The sequence below is a fragment of the Mobula birostris genome, chromosome 26, assembly GCF_030028105.1.
Source record: "Mobula birostris isolate sMobBir1 chromosome 26, sMobBir1.hap1, whole genome shotgun sequence".
Taxonomy (NCBI): Eukaryota; Metazoa; Chordata; class Chondrichthyes; order Myliobatiformes; family Myliobatidae; genus Mobula; species Mobula birostris.
Window position 1 is genome coordinate 21346672 of NC_092395.1, and position 21408 is coordinate 21368079.

The window sequence follows — 21408 nt, forward strand, 5'->3', positions numbered from 1 at the left end:
TCCGTTGATCGGAGGTTGTGAATTTGTCAGTCTTAATTTTTTTTTGTCCTATATGGGCAGAAAAGTTTATTTTTGATTATTTAATATGGTTGCTAAACTTTCTTTTTTAACTGCGTCATTCCTTTCTTTTTCCCAGGGGATTCTGGGTGGTTATTCTGTCACCGTCATTTTACGTATTTCCTTTGTGGCCTTAAATTTTGTAGTTTTTTAAATCTACTTTGTTTTGTAGGTTTTCATAACTAGTTTATGTTAATAATCTCATTTTTTTTTTGTTTTGTTTACTTATAGGGTTTGGGGTTTGTTGCGTTTTTTTTATATTTTCTGGCTTTTACTGTTATATTATGGGTTTGTTTTAATTGAGTTACCTTTTTTTATTCTCTTACTGTTTTATAATTAGCTGATTTTTTATATTTACACTTTTTTTAGGGAGCGTATACCGGAAGTCATGGGGGTAGTTTTAGTGCTTGCTTCTTTCGGGCTGGTCTGCGTTAGATTTAGCCTTGGGGTTATGGGGTGGGGGGTGGTGGGAGGGGCTTCACGTTTTAGTTTCTTTCTTCTTGGGCTATGTACATTATTGAAGTATTGGTTGCGTTCTTCTTCCCGGTATCTCTTATTTGTTCTGTTCCCTTTCCGGGTTCGTGGGTCGAGCCTATCGTCAATCCTCCTTGATGCGGGTTGACTTTAGGGTTTATGGAGTCTATTATTAATTTTGTCTCCTGGAATACTAATGGTCTTAATCATCCTATTAAAAGGAAAAAAGTTTTTAAAGTGTTCCGGAGACTTAAAGCACAAATTTTATTTTTACAAGAAACCCATGTGCGGAGGGGGGACAGACTACATTTTTCTAAATTCTGGAAGAGACAACAGTTTCATTCGAACTCCAACGCTAAGATTCGAGGCGTCTCTATTTTTATAGACTCCTCAGTTACTTTTATACAACATGATATTATTTCTGATCCGAATGGTAGATTTCTATTGGTTAGTGGTCTACTATTTAATAAAAAGGTAGTTTTGGTTAATGTTTATGCTCCTAATATGGACTGTCCGGAATTTTATAAATCATTATTCAATCAGTTCCCGAATTTGAATGAGTTTTCATTGATCTGGGGCGGAGATCTTAATACCTGTTTATCTCCAGCTTTGGACCGTTCGGCTCCTCTACGGACCTTACCTAATAAATCTGCAACTTTGATTAATTCATTCCTCTCTGATTCTGGGTCGACGGACATTTGGCGTTTTTTGCATCCTCAGGAAAAAGATTTTTCTTTTTTTTCACATGTTCACCATTCCTATTCAAGAATTGATTATTTTTTTATTGATTCTCGTCTTATTTCTTCAGTGATTAAATGTGATTATGACTCTATAACCATTTTGGATCATGCTCCACTTAAGCTTTCTATTAAAATTCAGGCCAATACACAAAATAATAGACAATGGCGTTTTAATTCGCTGTTGCTTCAGGACTCGGACTTTGTTAACTTTATGAATGAACAGATTGATCTTTTTTTTACAATTAACTATACAGAGGATATTTCTGTGAACATTCTTTGGGATACTTTTAAAGCTTATATTCGTGGTCAGATTATCTCGTATTCTGCTGCTTTGAGGAAGAAGCTGAAGCAGGAGGAGTTGGCAATCGTGGACAAGATTAAGGAAATTGATAAGAAATATGTTCTAGCTCCTTCTGAGGAGTTATATAACAAAGAACTGAACTTCAAATGGAACACAGTTTATTACTTTCATCCTCGATTGTAAACCAATTAAAGAAAACGAAGTGAATTTTATGTACACAGTGACAAAATTGGCAAACTGTTGGCTAATCAACTGAAGTCTAATTATGCTAAATCTCAAATTAATCAGATTTATAACCAAAATGACCGACTGATACTAGACGATATTATGCTTGAATTTGGAGAAGATTAGAAGCAATCTTTATGACTCCTCCAGACCTGGAGATCTTTTATTCAATATTTTCATTTAATGTAATATATAACCTTGTTTTTTTTTACTGTTTTTAATGGAGGTCGGGATTGAGAACGTGATTTTAAGTTTTTTAACTCTGTTTGGTTTCAAGTTAGCCCATTGCTTTGCTTTTAGTTAGTTGCACGGTGGGTTTTTTTTGGGTTTTTTTTTTTCCTTTTCTCTATTGATATATATATATATATATAAATTAGTATACTATTATGTTACGTTGGTACGTTATGTTTAAATTACATTGTTTGTATCATTTTTTTTGTATTAATATCTCCTGTAATTTTATTATATTCTAACAGTGTATTAGTGCCTATATGGCTTACCTTTTTGTATACTTATTCAATAAAAAGATTTAAAAAGATCTTCAAAGGAAGTTGCATTCTATTGGAGCTTATGATATCATACTTGGGGGAGATTTTAATTTGGTAATGGATCCAATCATCGACCGTAGTAAGATGTTGTCATATAGAACCTCAAAACTCACTGTGATGGTGCAAAAAATGTGTAAAGCCCTCGGGCTTGTGGATGTTTGGCGCCTTATGAATCCCAATGGGAGGGATTACACATTTTTTTCTGCAGTTCATAAAATATACAGAAGGATTGATTTCTTCCTTATATCTAAGTCACTTATTCAGTCTGTGTCTCAATGTGCAATTGGTAATCAGATATTGCTTGGGGTTTGTCTAGAGGCAATGCCTCAGTATAAGAGAATGCAGTCACATAGATGGAGATTTGATTCATCCTTGTTACAAGAATCAATATTTAGGCAAGCTATGAGTCAACAAACTAAGGAGTATTTAGAGATAAATACACCTACGGCCCCCTTGGCAGGGACTGACTGGGAAGCCCTGAAGGCAGTTTTGAGGGGATATACTATTGCAAAAAGACAGAATGTATGGTGATATCCAAAAAGAAGGAGAATCCTATCTGCAGGCTGAGAATAAATGGGGAAGACATAAAACAAGTACAGAACTTTTGCTACTTAAGAAGCTGGGGTGATATCTGATGGCAGGTGCGAAATGGACATCAAAAGAAGAATAGAGATGGCAAAAGACACCTGTACGAGAATGAAGAGTATGCTGACCAATACTAAACTAGGCATGACAACCTGCCTCAGAGTACTGAAATGTTACGCTTATCCAGTTATGTTATATAGCTCAGAATGTTGGACAATATCTAGTAATATGAGGAAATGAATTGAAGCTGCAGAGATGTGGTTTTTGAGGAGGATGCAAAGAATATCATGGACGAAATGAATATCTAACGAGGTTGTCATGAACAGAGCAAACAAAAAGAAATAATGTATGAGATCATGAAAAGGCAACGTAACTTCATTGGACATGTGATTAGGAAAGAGGAGTTAGAATGCATGGTAATTATGGGAAAGATTGAAGGGAAGAAAGCAAGAAGAAGGTAAAGACAAATGATGATGGAGACAGCAGCCAGAGAACTGGAAATGAATACAATAAATTGATCCACTTGACCTGAAACAGGAGTGTGTGGCCCATGGCAGTAAAAGCTCAAACTGGGTATGGCACCTGATGATGATGATACTATTCAACATACTTCTTATATTAAAAAACAGAATAATCAGAAAATTACAAGCTTAGAAAATAAAATCAAAGAGATTGAGACAAAATTAAAGCAGCGGATGTCATCCAAAGATTTCAGATAACACGGCTGAAATATCAATACAATCTAATATTATCCCAGAAAGTAGAATTTTGGCATTTCAGGGGAAGACAAAGGCAATTTGAATCGGGGGAGAAAGCTGGCAAGCCTCTGGCAAGGTGTATAAAACAGAGAGAATCAATATCTATCATCCCAGTTATTAGGTCAGCAACGGGTGATATTTTGACGGCACCTAACGATATTAATGATGCATTCCAAGAGTTTGATAAGGACCTATATACGTCAACCTCCAACTCTAGTGAGGAAGAAATTGATAGCTTTCTGAGGCCATTAGGGTTACCTAAGTTGACGAGAGGACAACAATACCTTGATTCCGCTATAACATTGGAAGAAATTATATCAGTGATTAAGACCTTACCTACTGGGAAAGCTTCTGGCCCAGATGGATTTACAATGGAATTTTTTAAATGCTATGCGGAGGAGCTAGCTCCACTACTGCTGAATATGTACAATGAGTCTGTAGAGCGGGATAACTTACCCCCTGCTTTATCACAAGCGCTAATTACATTGATTCTGAAAGAGGGTAAAGACCCGTGTGAATGTAAGAATTATAGACCAATTTCCCTAATCCCAATAGATGTGAAAATTTTATCAAAGATCCTTGCAAACCGTTTAGAAACAGTAATAACACAGTTGATACATAGTGATCAGGTGGGATTTATCAGGGGCCGCAGATCATCTGATAACGTGAGGTGTCTTGTGAATATTATGTGATCGGTGGCTGATAATCAGTCACCTGTAACGGCTTTCTCACTCGATGCTGAAAAAACATTTGATCGAGTGGAATGGGGCTATCTGTTTAAGATTCTTCAATTTTTTTGGGATTTGGACCCATCTTTTTAAAATAGTTTAGACTGTTATATAATAACCATCAAGCAGCGGTTCAAACTAGTGGTTACATTTCACCTTACTACTCTCTTAGAAGGGGTACCCAACAGGGTTCCCCACTTTCTCCAATGTTGTTCTGTCTAGCTTTGGAGCCCCTGGCAGCAGCTATCAGAGAGAATGAGAACTTTATAGGGATATCTGTGGGAGGACAGGTTCATAGACTGATGCTTTATGCGGATGATATTTTATTACTTGTGTCGGACCCTGGTCGATTGGTGCCATGTCCTTTTAACATTATAAAGTCTTACTCTAGATTCTCAGTTTATAAGGTTAATTGGACAAAATCGGAAGCACTACCATTGACTGCATATTGCCCTGCATCTGCTTTTTACCCAGGCCGATTTCACTGGCCAAGGAAGGGTATATGATATTTAGGTATTAATTTCCCCCCCCAACTGAAGGATTTAGTAAAGGTAAATTTTGTTCCATTATTGCAGAGAATTTCATGTGATGTAGACAGATGGTCATCATTGTATTTGTCAATGTCGGGAAAAGTAAATGCCTTGAAGATGAATAGCATTCCAAAGGTTAGTTATCTGTTCCAATTGTTACCAGTTCAAATTCCATTAACATATTTTAAGCAATTTGATAAAATAATTAAAGCTTTTATTTGGAATGGTAAACGCCCACACTTAAACTTTAACAAATTACAATTGCCAGTTGAAAGGGGGATGCTTAGGTTTGCCAAAGTTAATCTACTATTACTATGCCTTTACTCTTAAACATTTAGCACATTGGTCTCTCCCTCCGGAGAGAGTGCCTCCTTGGTATCATATTGAGTGTTCTGCTCTTCCTCCCATCCCTCCATTACGATGTTTGTCTATTGAGTTACCTCCTGAGGCAAGGTTTCACCCAATTATATCGCATATGCATTTGTTTTGGAATAAACTAGCCAGATTATTTAAATTTAATCCATATTTGAATAAAGCCTGTAGTATTTGGATGAATCCGAAGTTGTGTATTGATAAGTCCCCTTTCTTCTGGAGGGAAAGGTATAATTAAATAGGGAGGCCTTTATAATGGTGACAGTTTAAATCTTTTAATCATTTGACCCAACAGTGCGATATCTCTAGGTCACAATTTTGGAGATATGTTCAACTGCGTCATTTGCTACATACAACTTTTGGTTCTACACAGCAACCCCCACAAGTTGCTACGATACTGTCTACTGTACTGGCTACATATGGTAAAGGTCACACCTCAGCTTATTATTCAGCTTTAACACAAATCTCCGGGGACAAATTTCTGTTGGGTCTTAAAAGAGCATGGGAAAAAGACCTGAGTGTGACTTTTGAGACAAAGGAGTGGGACAAAATTTGCAAAACTGTCAGAACAATGTCAAGAGACCTGAGGGTACGCCTTATTCAGTTTAAGATTCTATACCGTTTGTACTGGACTCCAGCAAGGTTACATTGATTAGGGTTGAAAAACATCCCTGAATGCTGGTGCTGTGAGGCAGATAAAGGGGACTGAGTACATGTGCTCTGGTCCTGTCCCAGAATTCAAGAATTTTAAATTATGATACATAAGTATATTGGTGAAGTTTCAGGTATTCAACTCCCTTTCTGCCCCAGACTTTTTGTCTTGGAAGACACACTTGGGTTACTCGGGGATAAACACTCTCAAAATTGGATCCAGACAAGTATAATGGTAGGAAGACAAATCATACTTAGAGGCTGGAGGAACTTGGGGGAACCATCATTTCAGGAGTGGGCCACAGAGATAGCCAAAGTGGCAGCTTTTGAGCGCATGTCTTACAAACAGTTTGATGGATTGGGCATCTATACACAAAAATGGGGCAAATATTTATGTTTCCTGGGGGGGGGGAATAGTGGTGAATGTGTGGTGAAGCATATTGCTGAATGGCAGCCTTTTCTGTTATTAGAGGTCTAAATAGACACATGGTTATTATATTGATATTTATTTCTGCCATGTTTGTTTTTTTATTGTATGGATAAATTAATGTTTCATAAGCTATGTTTTACATAATTTCAACACTGACTCAAGGGTTCGGGGAAAAATTTGTAAAAGAATTCAATAAAATTTATGTCATTAAAAAAAAGCTGACACAGCTACAAATCAAAGCAATTCACATCTCAGACAGTTGAGGAAGTTTGGTATGGGCCCCCAGATCCTAAGAACTTTCTACAGGGGCACAATTGAGAGCATCCTTACTGGCTGTATCACTGCCTGGTATGGGAACTGTACCTCCCTTAATCGCAGAACTCTGCAGAGAGTGGTACAGACAGCCCGGTGCATCTGTAGTTGTGAACTTCCCATGATTCAGGATACTTACAAGGCCAGATGTGTTAGAAAGGGCCCGTAGGATCATTGCGGACCCGAGTCACCCCAACCACAATCTGTTCCAGCTGCTACCATCCAGGAAGTGGTACTGCAGCATAAAAGCCAGGACCAACAGTCTCCGGGAGAGCTTCTTCCACCAGGCCATCAGACTGATGAACTCACGCTGATTTGAGTCAATATACGACTATTTATTATAAATTACTGTGATTGCACATTGCACATATAGATGTAGACGTAACGTAAAGATTTTTACTCCTGCTGTATGTGAAAAATGTAAGAAATAAAGTCAATTCAATGATGTCCAAATGTGAAATAAATGTATTATTTGATGATACCTGTAACCATGGAACTCTGTATTGGTTCTGTATTTACTCACAAAAGCTTCACAATTCTGGTGCCATGGATACAGTTGCTAAGAGCCAACAAAAGCCAGTTCAAAAGACACTACACAGTTATTTGCCGTCACAATGACAGATTGCGGGGGGATGTCCTGTAGCAGGTTGAGTGAACTTAAAACTCTTATCAGCTTTCTTCTGTGGTTACAATACCTATTATTTTCCATTCTGAAGCAAAACGAAGCAGGCCACCTTTTCAATGAAGAATTCGTTGGTGGCTTGGTTTGTAGGAAAAAATAGCAAGCTTGACATTGGGGACTGTGAAGTTTTGTGCGGTGGTTATGCAAACTGATGTAAAATGTTGCTGCCATGGTTCTTGTCTTTTTTAAAATATAGCCTCTACTATTTGAACTTCTTCTCTAACTGGCAACATTCTGTATCCAGGCACTCATCATCACCATTACAAGGTGATGATGCAAGGGTCCTGCTTTGTTACTTTTGAACAAATTACTCAAACTGCTAATTTTGTTCTTTGCTTTTGATCCTTATGGGTGTCTTCTGTTTCATGTCATGGTTGAAGATTGGATGCTCCTTGGTATGGGATTGCATGTGGAGGTCTAGTAATTTACAACAAAGAAGATCTTTCCACCCAGCAATGTCCACACTGCAGGAAAAAGCTCTTGCCACTTTCCAGCTGTCGGCCTGAGTAACACAGCATGGGAACTGGTCTCTGTGCCAAACAATGTTCCCATCTAAACTTCTCCCATTTTCTCGCATTGGGCCCATAACCTTCGAAACTTGGGCTGAGAAGTGACAGATGGACTTTAGTCCAGAAAAGCGTGAAGTGATTCACTTTTGAAAGTAGAATACAGTGTTAGTGGCAGGGTTTTTAACAGTGTGGAGGAACAGAGGGATCTTGGGGTTCACATCAATGGATCCCTCAAGCCTGTCGTGCAAGTGATGGTATGGTTAGGAAGTCGTATGATGTGTTGACCTTCATTAGTCAGGAGTTTGAGTTCAAGAGACACAAGAAATGTTACAGATCTATAATACTCTGGTTAGACCACACTTGGAGTATTGTGTTCAGTTCTTGTTGCCTCATTACAGGGAGAATATGAAAGCTTTAGAGAGGGTGCAGAAGAGATTTACCAGGATGCTTTTCATGTTAGAGAACATGTCTTATGAGGATAGGTGAGCAAGCTAGGCTTTTCTCTTTGGCGTGAAGGAGAATGGGAGGTGAATGATAGAGATGTCCAAGATGATGAGAGTTAGTCATAGACATTGTCATACTTTATTGGTTTTCGTTACAGTTGCACCATAAATAATAAATAGTAATAGAACCATAAATAGTTAAATAGTAATATGTAAATTATGCCAGTAAATTATGAAATAAGTCCAGGACCAGCCTATTGGCTCAGCGTGTCTGACCCTCCACGGGAGGAGTTGTAAAGTTTGATGGCCACAGGCAGGAATGACTTCCTATGACGCTCTGTGTTGCATCTCGATGGAATGAGTCTCTGGCTGAATGTTCTCCTGTGCCCACCCAGTACATTATGTAGGGATGGGAGACATTGACCAAGATGGCATGCAACTTGGACAGCATCCTTTTTTCAGACACCATCGTGAGAGAGTCCAGTTCCATCCCCACAACATCACTGGCCTTACGAATGAGTTTGTTGATTCTGTTGGTGTCTGCTACCCTCAACCTGCTGCCCCAGGACACAACAGCAAACATGATAGCACTGGCCACCACAGACTCGTAGAACATCCTCAGCATCGTCCGGCAGATGTTAAAGGACCTCAGTCCCCTCAGGAAATAGAGACGGCTCTGTCCCTTCTTGTAGACAGCCTCAGTGTTCTTTGACCAGTCCAGTTTATTGTCAATTCGTATCCCCAGGTATTTGTAATCCTCCACCATGTCCACACTGACCCCCTGGATGGAAACAGGGGTCACCGGTACCTTAGCTCTCCTCAGGTCTACCACCCGGTCCTTAGTCTTTTTCACATTAAGCTGCAGATAATTTTGCCTACACCATGTGACAACGTTTCTTACCGTAGCCCTGTACTCAGCCTCATCTCCCTTGCTGATGCATCCAACTATGGCAGAGTCATCCGAAAACTTCTGAAGATGACAAGACTCTGTGCAGTAGTTGAAGTCCGAGGTGTAAATGGTGAAGAGAAAGGGAGACAAGACAGTCCCCTGTGGAGCCCCAGTGCTGCTGATCACTCTGTCGGACACATAGTGTTGCAAGCACACGTACTGTGGTCTGCCAGTCAGGTACTCAAGAATCCATGACACCAGGGAAGCATCCACCTGCGTCGCTGTCAGCTTCTCCCCCAGCAGAGCAGGGCGGATGGTGTTGAACGCACTGGAGAAGTCAAAAAAACATGACCCTCACAGTGCTCGCTGGCTTGTCCAGGTGGGCATAGACACGGTTCAGCAGGTAGACGATGGCATCCTCCACTCCTAGTCAGGGCTGGTAGGCGAACTGGAGGGGATCTAAGTGTGGCCTGACCATAGGCCGGAGCAGCTCCAGAACAAGTCTCTCCAGGGTCTTCATGATGTGGGAGGTCAATGCCACCGGTCTGCAGTCATTGAGGCCGCTGGGGTGCGGCGTCTTCGGCACAGAAACGAGGCAGGACGTCTTCCACAGCACAGGAACCCTCTGGACCCTCAAACTCAGGTTGAAGATGTGGCGAAGTACTCCACATAGCTGAGGGGCACAGGCTTTGAGCACCCTGGTACTGATACCATCCGGTCCTGCAGCCTTGCTTGGGTTGAGACGTTTCAGCTGTCTTCTCACCCGTTCAGCTGTGAAGCCCACCGTGGTGGTTTCGTGTGGGGAAGGGGTATAGTCATGAGAGCAGGGTGGGGGACTGTGAGCAGGGGTAGAAGGGGAGAGTGGAATATGTGTTGGTTGGGGGCCGACAACAGATGGCTCATGTGTGGGATGGGCAGGGGCCACAATGTCAAATCAGGTTAAGTTCATTGGCCCTGTCCACACTGCCTTCAGCTCCTCTGTTGCTAGTTTGCTGGAACCTAGTGATGGTCCTTATCCCCCTCCAGACCTCTCTCATGTTGTTCTGCTGGAGTTTCCACTCAAGCTTCCTCTCATACCTGTCTTTAGCCTCCCTGATCCTGGCTTTCAGGTCCCTCTGTATTGCCCTCAGCTCCTCCCTATTTCCATCTCTAAACGCCCTCTTTTTAGCATTCAGGATGTCCTTAATGTCCTTTGTCACCCATGGCTTGTTATTTGAATAACAAAGGACAGTTCTTGTCGGAACATTGCAGTCCACTCAGAAGTTGATGTAATCAGTGATGCACTCTGTGAGCCCATCAATATCCTCTCCTTGGTTATAGGCAGAGTGGACAGTCAGTGCCTTTTTCCCAGGGTAGAAATGGCAAATGTGGTGGGGCCTAACTTTAATTTGTTTGGAGGTAAGAGGGATGTCAAATGTACTTTTTATTTACACAGAGAGTGGTGGGTGTGTGAAACGTGGTGCCTTGGGTCATTGTTAGAGGCAGATACTGAGAGACACATGGATGAAAGATGAACGGGGGGCTGTGTGGGAGGGATGGTTTAGATTGATCTTGGAGTAGGTTGGCACAAAGGGCCACGTACCTGTCCAAATGTTTTTTTGATTGTCATTATTGTACCTGCCTCAGTCACTTCCTTGACAGCTCATTCCAAATATACACCATCTTCTGTGTGAAGATATGCCCCTTTGATCCTTTTTAAATCTTTCCTCTTCATCATAGACCTATACCCTCAAGTTCTGATTGCCTTTCCTTGAGAAAATTACCCTATTTATGTCCCTCGTGATTTTTATACGCTTCTGTAAGGTCATTCCCCTCCAGTCCCCTGGGTTCTAATGAATAAATTCCTGGCCTGCTCAACCTCTACCTATAACTCAGCCCCCCTTGCTTTCTGCCAGCGACCCCTCCCCCACCCACTCGTACAGGTTTTGTCACATCAAGTGCTTTTCCAGCTCCTTTGTAAATGTGAGTGTTTGGGGGACTCCCCTTTCTACCATCATTCCCCATACGCACTTATGCAGATGTGCACAATTCTGTACTGAAGAAAAGATTCCTTTGGTTATTTTAAATCTAGTTTTTGAAATTGGTGCAGATGAAAATAACTATTAGTTATTGTGCCCCTCAGCGTTTCATAGTATCCAAGTGAATACCCCCTCTGTTCTAGAGGAACGGTCCCTTTTACATTTCAGATGAAACGTCGAACTTAGAACCTAACCCTTTCTGTCGGGTGAGCAGTAAAGAACTGATGGAACTATTTGGATGAGTCTGGGGTTACTCTGAGCAATGGTTATTCCTCTCTCAGCGCCAGTAAATACAGTTTGTCACATTGGCAGATTCTAGGAGGTTGTTGTTTGCCAATTGGCTGGTGTGCTTTCAACATTTTCACCTCAGAGGCTGGAAAGTATTTGACGGAATACCTTGTGGTTATGAAAGGCATCATTGCAATGAAGTTTTTTCCCCTGCAGGTTTGTTTTAACAAAGCCATGAAATTATATTCAAAGCACTGAGGTTCACATTCAGAAGAATAAAGTTCAAAAGCAGAGAATGTATGTAACTTGAGAGCTTGACTTAGCCCATTTGAAGTACCGTGAATTACGAAGTGGACTCAAAGCCTGGGGAAAATGGAAGAAGACATGTATAATGATATAGATTGAACTGATAGAAAATTGAAAACAGTATCACGAAGACAAGCTGAACTGAAGCATTACAGAGTGGTTACAGGAATGGTAAATGAGAGCAAATCTTGGGGCCCCTCTAAGAAAGGATGTGCTGGCATTGATGTGGATCCAGAGGAGGTTCATGAGAATGATCCCAGGAATAAAAGGGTTAATGTATGAGGAGCATTTGATGTCTCTGTGCCTGTACTTGCTGTAGTTCAGAAGAATGGGGGGGGGTGGGGGGGGTGCGGTTAATCTCACTGAAACCTATAGAATATTGAAAGACCTAGAAAGTTTGGATGTGAAGAGGACATTTCCGATATTGGGCAAGTCTAGGATTAAAGGGCACAGGCTTAGAGTACCAGGACATTCCTTTAGATCAGAGAGGAGGAGGAAGTTCGATAGCCAGAGGGTAGAGAATCTGTGGAATTTATTGTCGCAACAGAGGCCAAGTAAATGGGTGTATTTAAAGCAGGAGTTGATAAACTCTTGATTATTAAGGGTGTCAAAGGTTGCGGGGAGAAGACAGGAGAATAGAATTGAGAGGGGTAATAAGTCAGCCATGATGGAAAGGCAGAGCAGACTTGATGGGCTGAATTCTGTGTCTTATGTCTTGTGGTCTTATCATGGAGAATAGTGTAACAGCTATTGACAAGGAGGGAGGCATCTGATGTTTAAGCAAAACACAAATGCCTGCAAATTGCTTGTTTTGCTTCTGTAATTTTCGTGTGCAAAATCATTTAAAATGCTTGGGGTTGGCAGTGATATAATTGAGAATCATGTTAAATGTAATTGACTGTTTATATGTTTTTACCCTTTTACCAAGGAAGGTGTGACAAAACTAGACCAATGCAAATTTTTATTTTTCATGCTGTTTTGACTCCAAGGAAACGTAGCAAAGCAGATGCAAGCGATCCAGTTGCCTACAAACAGCGCAGTATTGTGGGAAGTAAAGTGCAGCATGGATGGAGGGAGAAGACGGGCGTGGTTACCCAGTGGAAGGGGACAGTCTTGGACCAGCTGCCAGTTAACCCCTCACTCTTCTTGGTGAAATACGACGATTTCGACTGTGTGTATGGGATCGAACTTTTCAAAGATGACAGGGTCTCAGGACTTGAAATACTGCCTGACAAAAGTGGTATGTAAATTGGTACCAATCTATAGAGTTTTGTATGTGTGTGTGATTAAACTCTCAAAGTTCAAGGTAAATTTATTATCATAAATTACCATAAATTTATCATAAATCATATGTTACCATATTGATGCACTATCAATTATTCCAAAAGACTGGAAGTAGAGTAAATACTGAAAGGCTTTTATTAACAGTAGAATGTGACCTCGTCCATGCTGAGTATCTGTCCTGGACTGAGAGGAGGAGCAGTGACACAATCGCCTTTATTCAGGGGTCTGTGGGAGGAGCCACAGGAGCAGTCAGCAGAGGGGCGTGTCCAGACAGGTAACCCAGTTACAACATGTATATATATATATATATATATATATATATATATATATATAGTTTACCACACATATACAACCCTAAGATTAGTTTTCTTATGGGCATACACAGTAAATCCAAGAAACACAATAGAATCAATGAGAGATCATACCCAACACAATGGAGAAACAACCAATGTGCAAAAGATAACAAACTATGCAAATACAAAAGAGAAAAAATAGTAAATAACTAAAAACAATAAATATTGAGAACATGAGATGAAGAGTCCTTGAGAGAAGAGAGTCCATAGGTTGTGGGAACAGTTCAGTAACAGATGGAGTGAAGTTATCCCCACAGGTTTAAAAGCATTATGGTTGAGGGGTAATAACTGCTCCCAAACCTGGTGCTGTGAGTCCTGAGGCTCCTGTACCTTCTACCTGATGGCAGCAGCATGAAGAGAACCTAACCTGGGTGGTGCATGTCCTTGATTATGGATGCCGCTTTTCCGCAACAGCACTCAGTGACTAATAGAAGTTTTTGATCATTAGCTATAGATCCGAAACTTCTAATAGTTGGGCATGTTTCAGATCTATAAAGTCTTATTTAATATTCTTATCACTATAACAATCATAATTTTTATAGCTGTACAGTACTGTGCAATATTCTTAAGCACATGTATATAGCTAGGATATCTAAGACTTTTGCACAGGAGTGTATTTGTCAATGTGGAGAGAGAGTGAGTTTGTAAATCTGGTGGAGCAAAGGATGTTGGGAATGGCGAGGGTGGAGCGCCACAGGAGGGGTGTGGGACGTGGCAGAGAAGGAGTACTGGGGCAGAGGGTAGCGCGGGTGCAGACACACCCAGCCCTGAGACACCATGCACAGTCATTTGATTCCAAATAATTGTTTTTTTGATCATTACAGAATATTTCTCTGGTGCTTCCCGCTCCCTCCCCTTTTCCTCCCCTCTTCTCCTTTTCCCAGCCATGATACCCCCTTCAACTCTCAGTCCACAATACAGACCCATATCAGAATCAGGTTTATCATCATTCACATCTGTCATACATTATCAAACAAAATTGACTCTAGCCTTCAAAGTAGGACAGACAAAAACAATTGGCAGGTTTAAAAAAGGTCTTAATGGAAGAGTGAGTGAGAACAGGCTTCAAATGCAAAGTGAGTTTGCACAGCTTTTCATTAATTGTGTCTGTTGTTGGGGAATCCTGAGGTTGTTTTCCAAATGTATGATGAATCTGATGACATTTGTTATGCCCCTATTTTGGGTTTGTATCAAATGTGCAGTAGTTTCAATTCACAGCGGTGTTCTTTTAAAATCAGATTTAAGCTCCTCCAAGGCCATGCAAAATCATTCAAATTTCTGTGGTGTAAATCGGGGCATTTCCAGAACTCTCAGATAAATCATTTTTATCTGATGCATGTCTCTGTGGCTGGACCTTAACTGTGAAATCCAGTGGTAAAACTGCTTAATCAGATGAGTCATGCTTAAATTTGTATTTTGTAGTTCCCTAAAGACCATTAAATATATGAAACTATTTGCTGATATCTTCTATTTGTGCTGTTAGTAATTATATGGAGCCTCTCAGATTCAGGGGTATTCTTTTAAAGATATTAATATTAAGTACAGTTATTTATGGTTTCCCCTTTCTGTGAACCATACTCCACGTTGTATGTGATACTTTGGGAATTAGCTGCCCTCCGGTAAACCTTGAGTGCTGGCAATCTTCAAAGCGATGTTCAGAGGTTAACTGAGCAAGAAGGGGTCAGATGAAGTAAATGTGAAAAAAATGGGAGGTCATTCACTTTGGTTGGAAGAGTAAAAACATTATTTTATAACCAAGCTGCACAGTGGAATTTGGGCATGCTGCTAACATGCAGTATAGTAGCACACAGTTAACACTGCTAACTCACAGCTATGGGAACTGAGATTCTATTCTATCCTTGGATGTTTTCTCCATGGGATTTGACAATTCTCCTTGAAACTCTGTAAGTTTTCCCTTGGTGCTCCAAACTCATCTCACAACCCAAACCTGCTGGTGGGTTAATTGGCTTCTATAAATTAATCCTGAGTGCAAGAAAAGAGCAAAAAAAAATATCAAGGGTTCATTTGAGAGAATATATTGTAGGACTGCAAGAAAATAACAGGAGGGATGAGACACTAAGGATTGCTCTGCTGGGATCTGCCTGGACCCAGTGGACTCCATTGCTGCCTTCTGTGTCATAATTGCTTGATGTAGTCAAATGTGGCTTTATTGCAAGGGATTGAAACGTAAGAGGAGACATTTTGTTGTAGTTCATCAGCCCTTGGGTTGTGCATGTAGTTTTGATCACTTACATATACCGTGCTTTAGAGAAGACACTGCATAGATTCATTTAGTTTAGACTTTGGATGAGAAGGTTGTCAACACTACAGTAATGGAATAGAACTAGCTTTTTTGGGATTCAAAAGAACAAGTGGTCTCATTAAAATAGGAGTTTCTGATACTCAGACACTGAGATGGTGTTTTCTTTAACTAAAGAGACTAGAACTTAATGGGTGTTTGGTATTGAGGTAAGTAGACAATTTTTTACACAAGATGGTTATAAATTTTCTGAATACTCTACTGTCGGTAGTTGTAAATGCTCAGTCAATGAATATAGTCAGTTCTGAGCTCAGTAGGCATTTGGCCACTGGGAAATAAGAGTCATAACAATGTGCAAGTTAAAACATGATGTCATTGAAATTTGAGTGAGATCTAGAGCTTTCTCTTGTTCTTGTGGCCCCTCATATTCTCTGAGGTGGTCATCCTTTTCATGTGACTCCATTCAAGGAATCTCTACTGTGTGCAGGTTGGGCACATCAGTTGACTTGGAGTCTTTGTACCCAGTTGACCTGTCCTGACTTCCACCTACCTCCATTCAATATCCAACTTCCAGTAGGAACAATTCTCTGATTAACAATTAGAACTGAAGTACAAGTAGAAAATGCTGGGAATGTTTCATCAGGCAGCTTCTATGGACTAAGATGCACTTAGCACTTTAGATTGCTGACCACACGATTGATCTGGGGAAAGATCAAAAAGGTTTTCTCTCATAAGGAGCCAGCACAGGCTAAAAGGACCAAGTGGCCCTTTGCAAAGGATTGTTGGATTTTGCTATTGACTCTTGATCCCTGCCTTTCCAACAGGTCGAACAAAAATAATGGATGGGGATTTGGCGGAGCTAATAGTTGGCAAAGCAGTGGAACACATGTTCGAAAAGGATGACGGATCCAAAAATGAATGGCGAGGGATGGTGTTGGCACGTGCACCTGTCATGACCACTTGGTATTATATCACCTATGAAAAGGACCCTGTTCTGTATATGTACCAACTACTTGAGGATTACAAAGAGGGAGATCTCCGCATCTTGCCAGATTCAGGTACGTATTTGGTTGCAGAACTGTGTCGCTGTAATACTTTCAAAAGCCATGTATACACACAGCGCACCAGGTCATTTCCAAGTTTTAAACTCACGCTGTTCACAGGGCATTATATTAGGAGGCACCTTAGCTTTATAGTGGTTTTAATAAGCACGGGTTTGCCACCATTCGTCAGACATGGCATGTGGTCATACGTTATCAGAAATGACCTGATATTTCCTTTCTAATAAGCAGAATTGATTAGATTGATTTATGAAGATGACCACTCCATTGGAAACAAAAGAGTGAGCCAAAGAATACATAGAGGAGGCCTCACCTCATAGAGATTGAAGTATCCACACCCACCACCAAAAAAGGTGCCCCCCCCCCCCACCAGATACAACTCTGTCTCTGAGAGCTCTGGCAAAGCACTATGTGCCATTTTTAAGGGGAGGGGAAACTTTAACATTTTCTCTGCCCATTGGTGGAAGCTTTGCTGAAAAAGCATCAGTGAGCTAAAAGTTATCAATTGAGAAATATGTTCCAAAGGAAATGAAATGAAGTTTCAAGATGGCCTCCTCGTAAGAGGCAACATCAGTTACACAGCTAAGCCATCTCAGAAGCTTTTATCATCTGACTCTGCTGCCAATCCTGGTAAGTGCGCTGTAATTTTCTTTTTTGTTTTATAGGTCAAAATACCTATAAAGACTCCTGTTAAAACCTTAACCAACAAAGGCTCCATGTTAAGATGTCCTGAAACTATAATGTTTGCTTTGCTTGCAATAAAATAAAGTTACTGTTGTCTAGTTGCTTTGTGAGATCTCTTTACTTTTTGAGTGAAAAACATTTGCAGTTTGGATGTAATCAGGAGTCCTCAAGTGCCATTCCAGTGTTACTCTTAGCAGTGTAGATGAACAGAGGGATCTTGGGGTCTAAATTCATGGATCCTTCAGAGTTGCTACATAGATTGATAGGGTCGCTAAGAAGGCGTGTGTTGTGTTGGCCTTCATTTGTTGGGTGATTGAGTTCAAGAGCCATGAGGTAATGTAGCTCTATAAATACCCTGGTTAGACCGTACTTGGAATATTGTGTTCAGTTCTGGTTGCCTCATTATAGGAAGGATGGGGAAGCTTTAACAAGGTAGAGAGAAGATTTACCAGGATGCTGGTTGGATTAGAGAGCTTGTCTTATGAGGATAGGTTGAGCAAGCTATGACCTTTCTCTTTGGAACAAAGGAGATTGAGAGGTGATTTGATAGAGACGTACAAGATTTTAAGAGGTATAGATCAAGTGGATAGTCAAATACTTTTTCCTTGGGTGGAAATGGCTAAAACAAAGAGGCATTATTTTAAGGTGATTGATGGAAAGTATAGGGGTAATGTCGGTTGTACGTTTTTTTTATATAGAGTGTGGGTATGTGAAACAACTTACTAGTGGTAGAGACAGATAATTAGGGCCATTTAAGAGACTCTTAGGCACACAGATGATAGAAAAATGGAGGCTATGTAGGAGGGAAAGGTTAAATTGGTCCTAGAGTAGGTTAAAAGGTCGGCACAACATCATGGGCCAAAGAACTGTAGTATTCTATGTTCTATGAATCTTCCATTAACTACTCTGGTTTCCTTCATAGTCTTATTGGGTAAGGGAGAGTGAAGTTTCGAATGCATCACTGTCCTTGATAACTTACAGTCTACACGACGCAGATTGTGCTACTTGAATGTTGACCTTAATCACAAAGGTTATGGAGTATAGAAACGGAAAGGTTTGATGCAGGCACTTAGTGAGATAGGATCGGGAGTACCTTGCACAATTTTGCTTTCTATATTTAAGGGAGGATGTGCCTGCCTGTAGGAAGTGCCTTGAAAATTCACCAGGTTGATTTCTCAAATAAGGAGACTGAACTATTAAGAAAGGTTGAACAAGTTAGGCTTGCTCTCTTCGGAGTATAGGAGAATGAGAGGTAGTCTTATTGAAACCTGTGAGATACTGAGAGAGACTGACGGGTGGATGTTGACAAAATGTTTATCCTAGATGGGTTACCTAGAACTTGGGTGAATACTTTCAGAACAGAGATGGACTTCAGAGAGAGCGATGGGTATCAGTTTCTCCCGGGGTGGGGGGGGAGGTGTGGGGTGGTTGGAATTCTCCATCCTAGTGAACTGAGCCATTGAATACTGTACACTGACAAGGATTTGAACTGCAAGGGAGTCAGATGACATGGGAGTGAAAAGTGTTGTTGAGACTGGATCAGCCATTATCTTATTGAAAAGTGAGGGAAGACTGATGGGTTAGTTGGTCTGTCTTATTGTTGTCTTGTGTGGATATTATTGTAAGCTGATTGGGGCCTCAGTCCTGTGGCATCCCACAGGGTCACTCTTTGCTAGTGCCAAATAAACTGAACTTGCTCCAAAACGTGTACGCATCTTCCTCAGGTGTTGGGTTTGTGGTGTACTCTATGGACTCCTGGTACTGTTTGTCGTAATGCCCTTAGCTACGTTGCACTTTGCAGATAACCTGATTATTGAAAAGCCTAAAACCTCAGCAGGGCAGCAGTGAGATGTGGCCTTCCAGCAAGAACTCTTCTGGGAAAAGAGAAAAGCTAGAGTCGGCCATTCAAGCCCTCATGCCTGCTTCACCATTTAGTAAGATCATGATTGATTGCTTACTTCAGTGGAGCTCTCTGCACTAACCTTGCATCCAAAAATCTTTTGGTCTCTGAAATGTGCTCAACTATTGAACTTCTACTGCTCTCTTGTGCAGAAATTTCCAAAGATTTGCTGTCTTCTTCATCTCCCCTCTTGAATGCCTGACCCATTATTTTTATATTGTGACCCCGGTCCCAGGCATCTATCCTCAGAACTCATTAATTTCTTTTTAACATTCTAATGAGATCTTTTCTCACTCTCCTAATACTCTAGAGGGTATAGGTCACTCTGCTCAAAAAAAAAAATCACCCCATCTTGGGAATGAGCAATTCCTTCATGTCAAAAAATACTGTATAAACATAACTGGTTTTGCAATAAAAGTTAAGTTGAAGATGGAGCCTGGAGGATTCAGAGGTGAGTAGTGTACCTCTGAGGAAAACTCCAGCTTGCAGCCACAGTCTGTATTCTATTCCCTGATCTTGGTTACAGCACTGGCTGGGAAGAGCATAGCCCCCAGTTATTGTGATCTTGGATGCTCCCTAGTGGCTCACAGTTTAAAGTGCGCTCATGTCTACCTGAGAGTCAGAAGAGGATCAGAATTGGTTATAATCATCAGAAATAGCTCAGTGTCAAAGCACAGACATGAACTGCCGACTCTTGGGTGTTCATTCAACGACCTGCCCTTGCAGCAGCAATGCAGAGGGAATTGGTTATCCTCAGCAAGGAAGAGGAAATTAATTAGAGAATTCCCACAGAGTAGTATGTGTTATCTGCACATTTCAGTCGCATTGCAGAAACTGTAATCATTACCTGTTGAAATATGGTGGAGAGTCACCTTACTTAATTGGAGGATAAAATAAAATATAATCTGAGAAATTTGGAGGAACAAATGTGTAGGGAGTATCGTCATTGCAGTGCTGCAGAACCAAAGATAACAAAGTTGGATGGGTGTGAATTAAGCACCGAAATCCAAAGAGCCAAAACAAGTTGTATTTATTTATTCATCGATCGATTGGAATACAAAGCGGAATAGTCTTTTCGAGCCGTGCTGCCCAGAAATCCCCTGATTTAATCCTAGCCTAATACACAGGGAAATTTACAGTGACCAATTAACCTACCAAGCGGTATGTCTTTGGACTGTGGGAGGAAACCTATATGGTCATGGGGACATCATACGGATTTCTTACAGGCAACAGCAGGAATTGAACCCAGGTCGCTGGTACTGTAAAGCGTTATGCTCAGTACTACACTACTGCGAAGTTTGCATGATGGGCAGGGAGCGACTGGCCATCAGACATCTACCTCTCACACCTCTGACCTTCCGATCTTCCACCGGACTCTCCACTGAAGCCAGCGGGAAGACACAGAGGTGCTGAGGAGATGCTGCTTGCAGGATAACTCCCAGGCAGACACACATCTATTTTAAACAATGAGCACCTCACATCTGACCCTCAGCCTTATTCCAAGGAGGGCTGGAGCACAAACAGAAACAGAGTCCCAATCCTATGGAAGAAGGTAAGTTCAGGTGAAAGCATAAATTATTTTGCTTTATTTTATATTTTAATTCACAAGATCACAAGACAAAGGAGCAGAAGTCGGCCATTCGGCCCATCGAGTTTTGCTGCCACTCCACCATGAGCTGAACTATTCTCCCATCTTGTTCCAATTTCTGGCTTTTTTCCCATATCCTTTGATACCCTGACTAATTAGATACCTATCAATCTCCTCCTTAAGCACCCTCAATGATCGGGCCTCCACAGCTGTATGTGGCAACGAATTCCATAAATTCACGACCCTCTGGCTAAAAAAAATTTCTCCTCATCTCTGTTTTAAATGGGACCCCCTAATTCTAATTCTTGTTTATATTCTCATTTACAACATAGAAAGAGGTCACTCACCCATCTATGTTCATGTCCATGTTGGCTCACAGTGAAATCCCATCAATCCCATTCCTTCACTTCTCTGCAATCTATTCTCTCTTTGCTGGTATTTTTGATTAAATATATTTTATAAAAATAGATTTTTCATTACAAATCTGTTTGA

General features: G+C 40.8%; 1 protein-coding gene across 4 annotated transcripts in view; it reads left to right on the forward strand.

The window, feature by feature from the left end:
- Positions 1 to 21408, forward strand: part of LOC140188364 (spindlin-1-like) — a 127389-nt gene that overhangs the window by 84810 nt on the left and 21171 nt on the right. For all 4 annotated transcript variants that reach the window (XM_072244563.1, XM_072244565.1, XM_072244566.1 and 1 more), the window contains exons 3-4: positions 12776 to 13026; positions 16508 to 16741. In XM_072244563.1, the coding sequence (XP_072100664.1) occupies positions 12776 to 13026; positions 16508 to 16741 (485 nt within the window). The remainder of the gene's footprint in view (positions 1 to 12775; positions 13027 to 16507; positions 16742 to 21408) is intronic.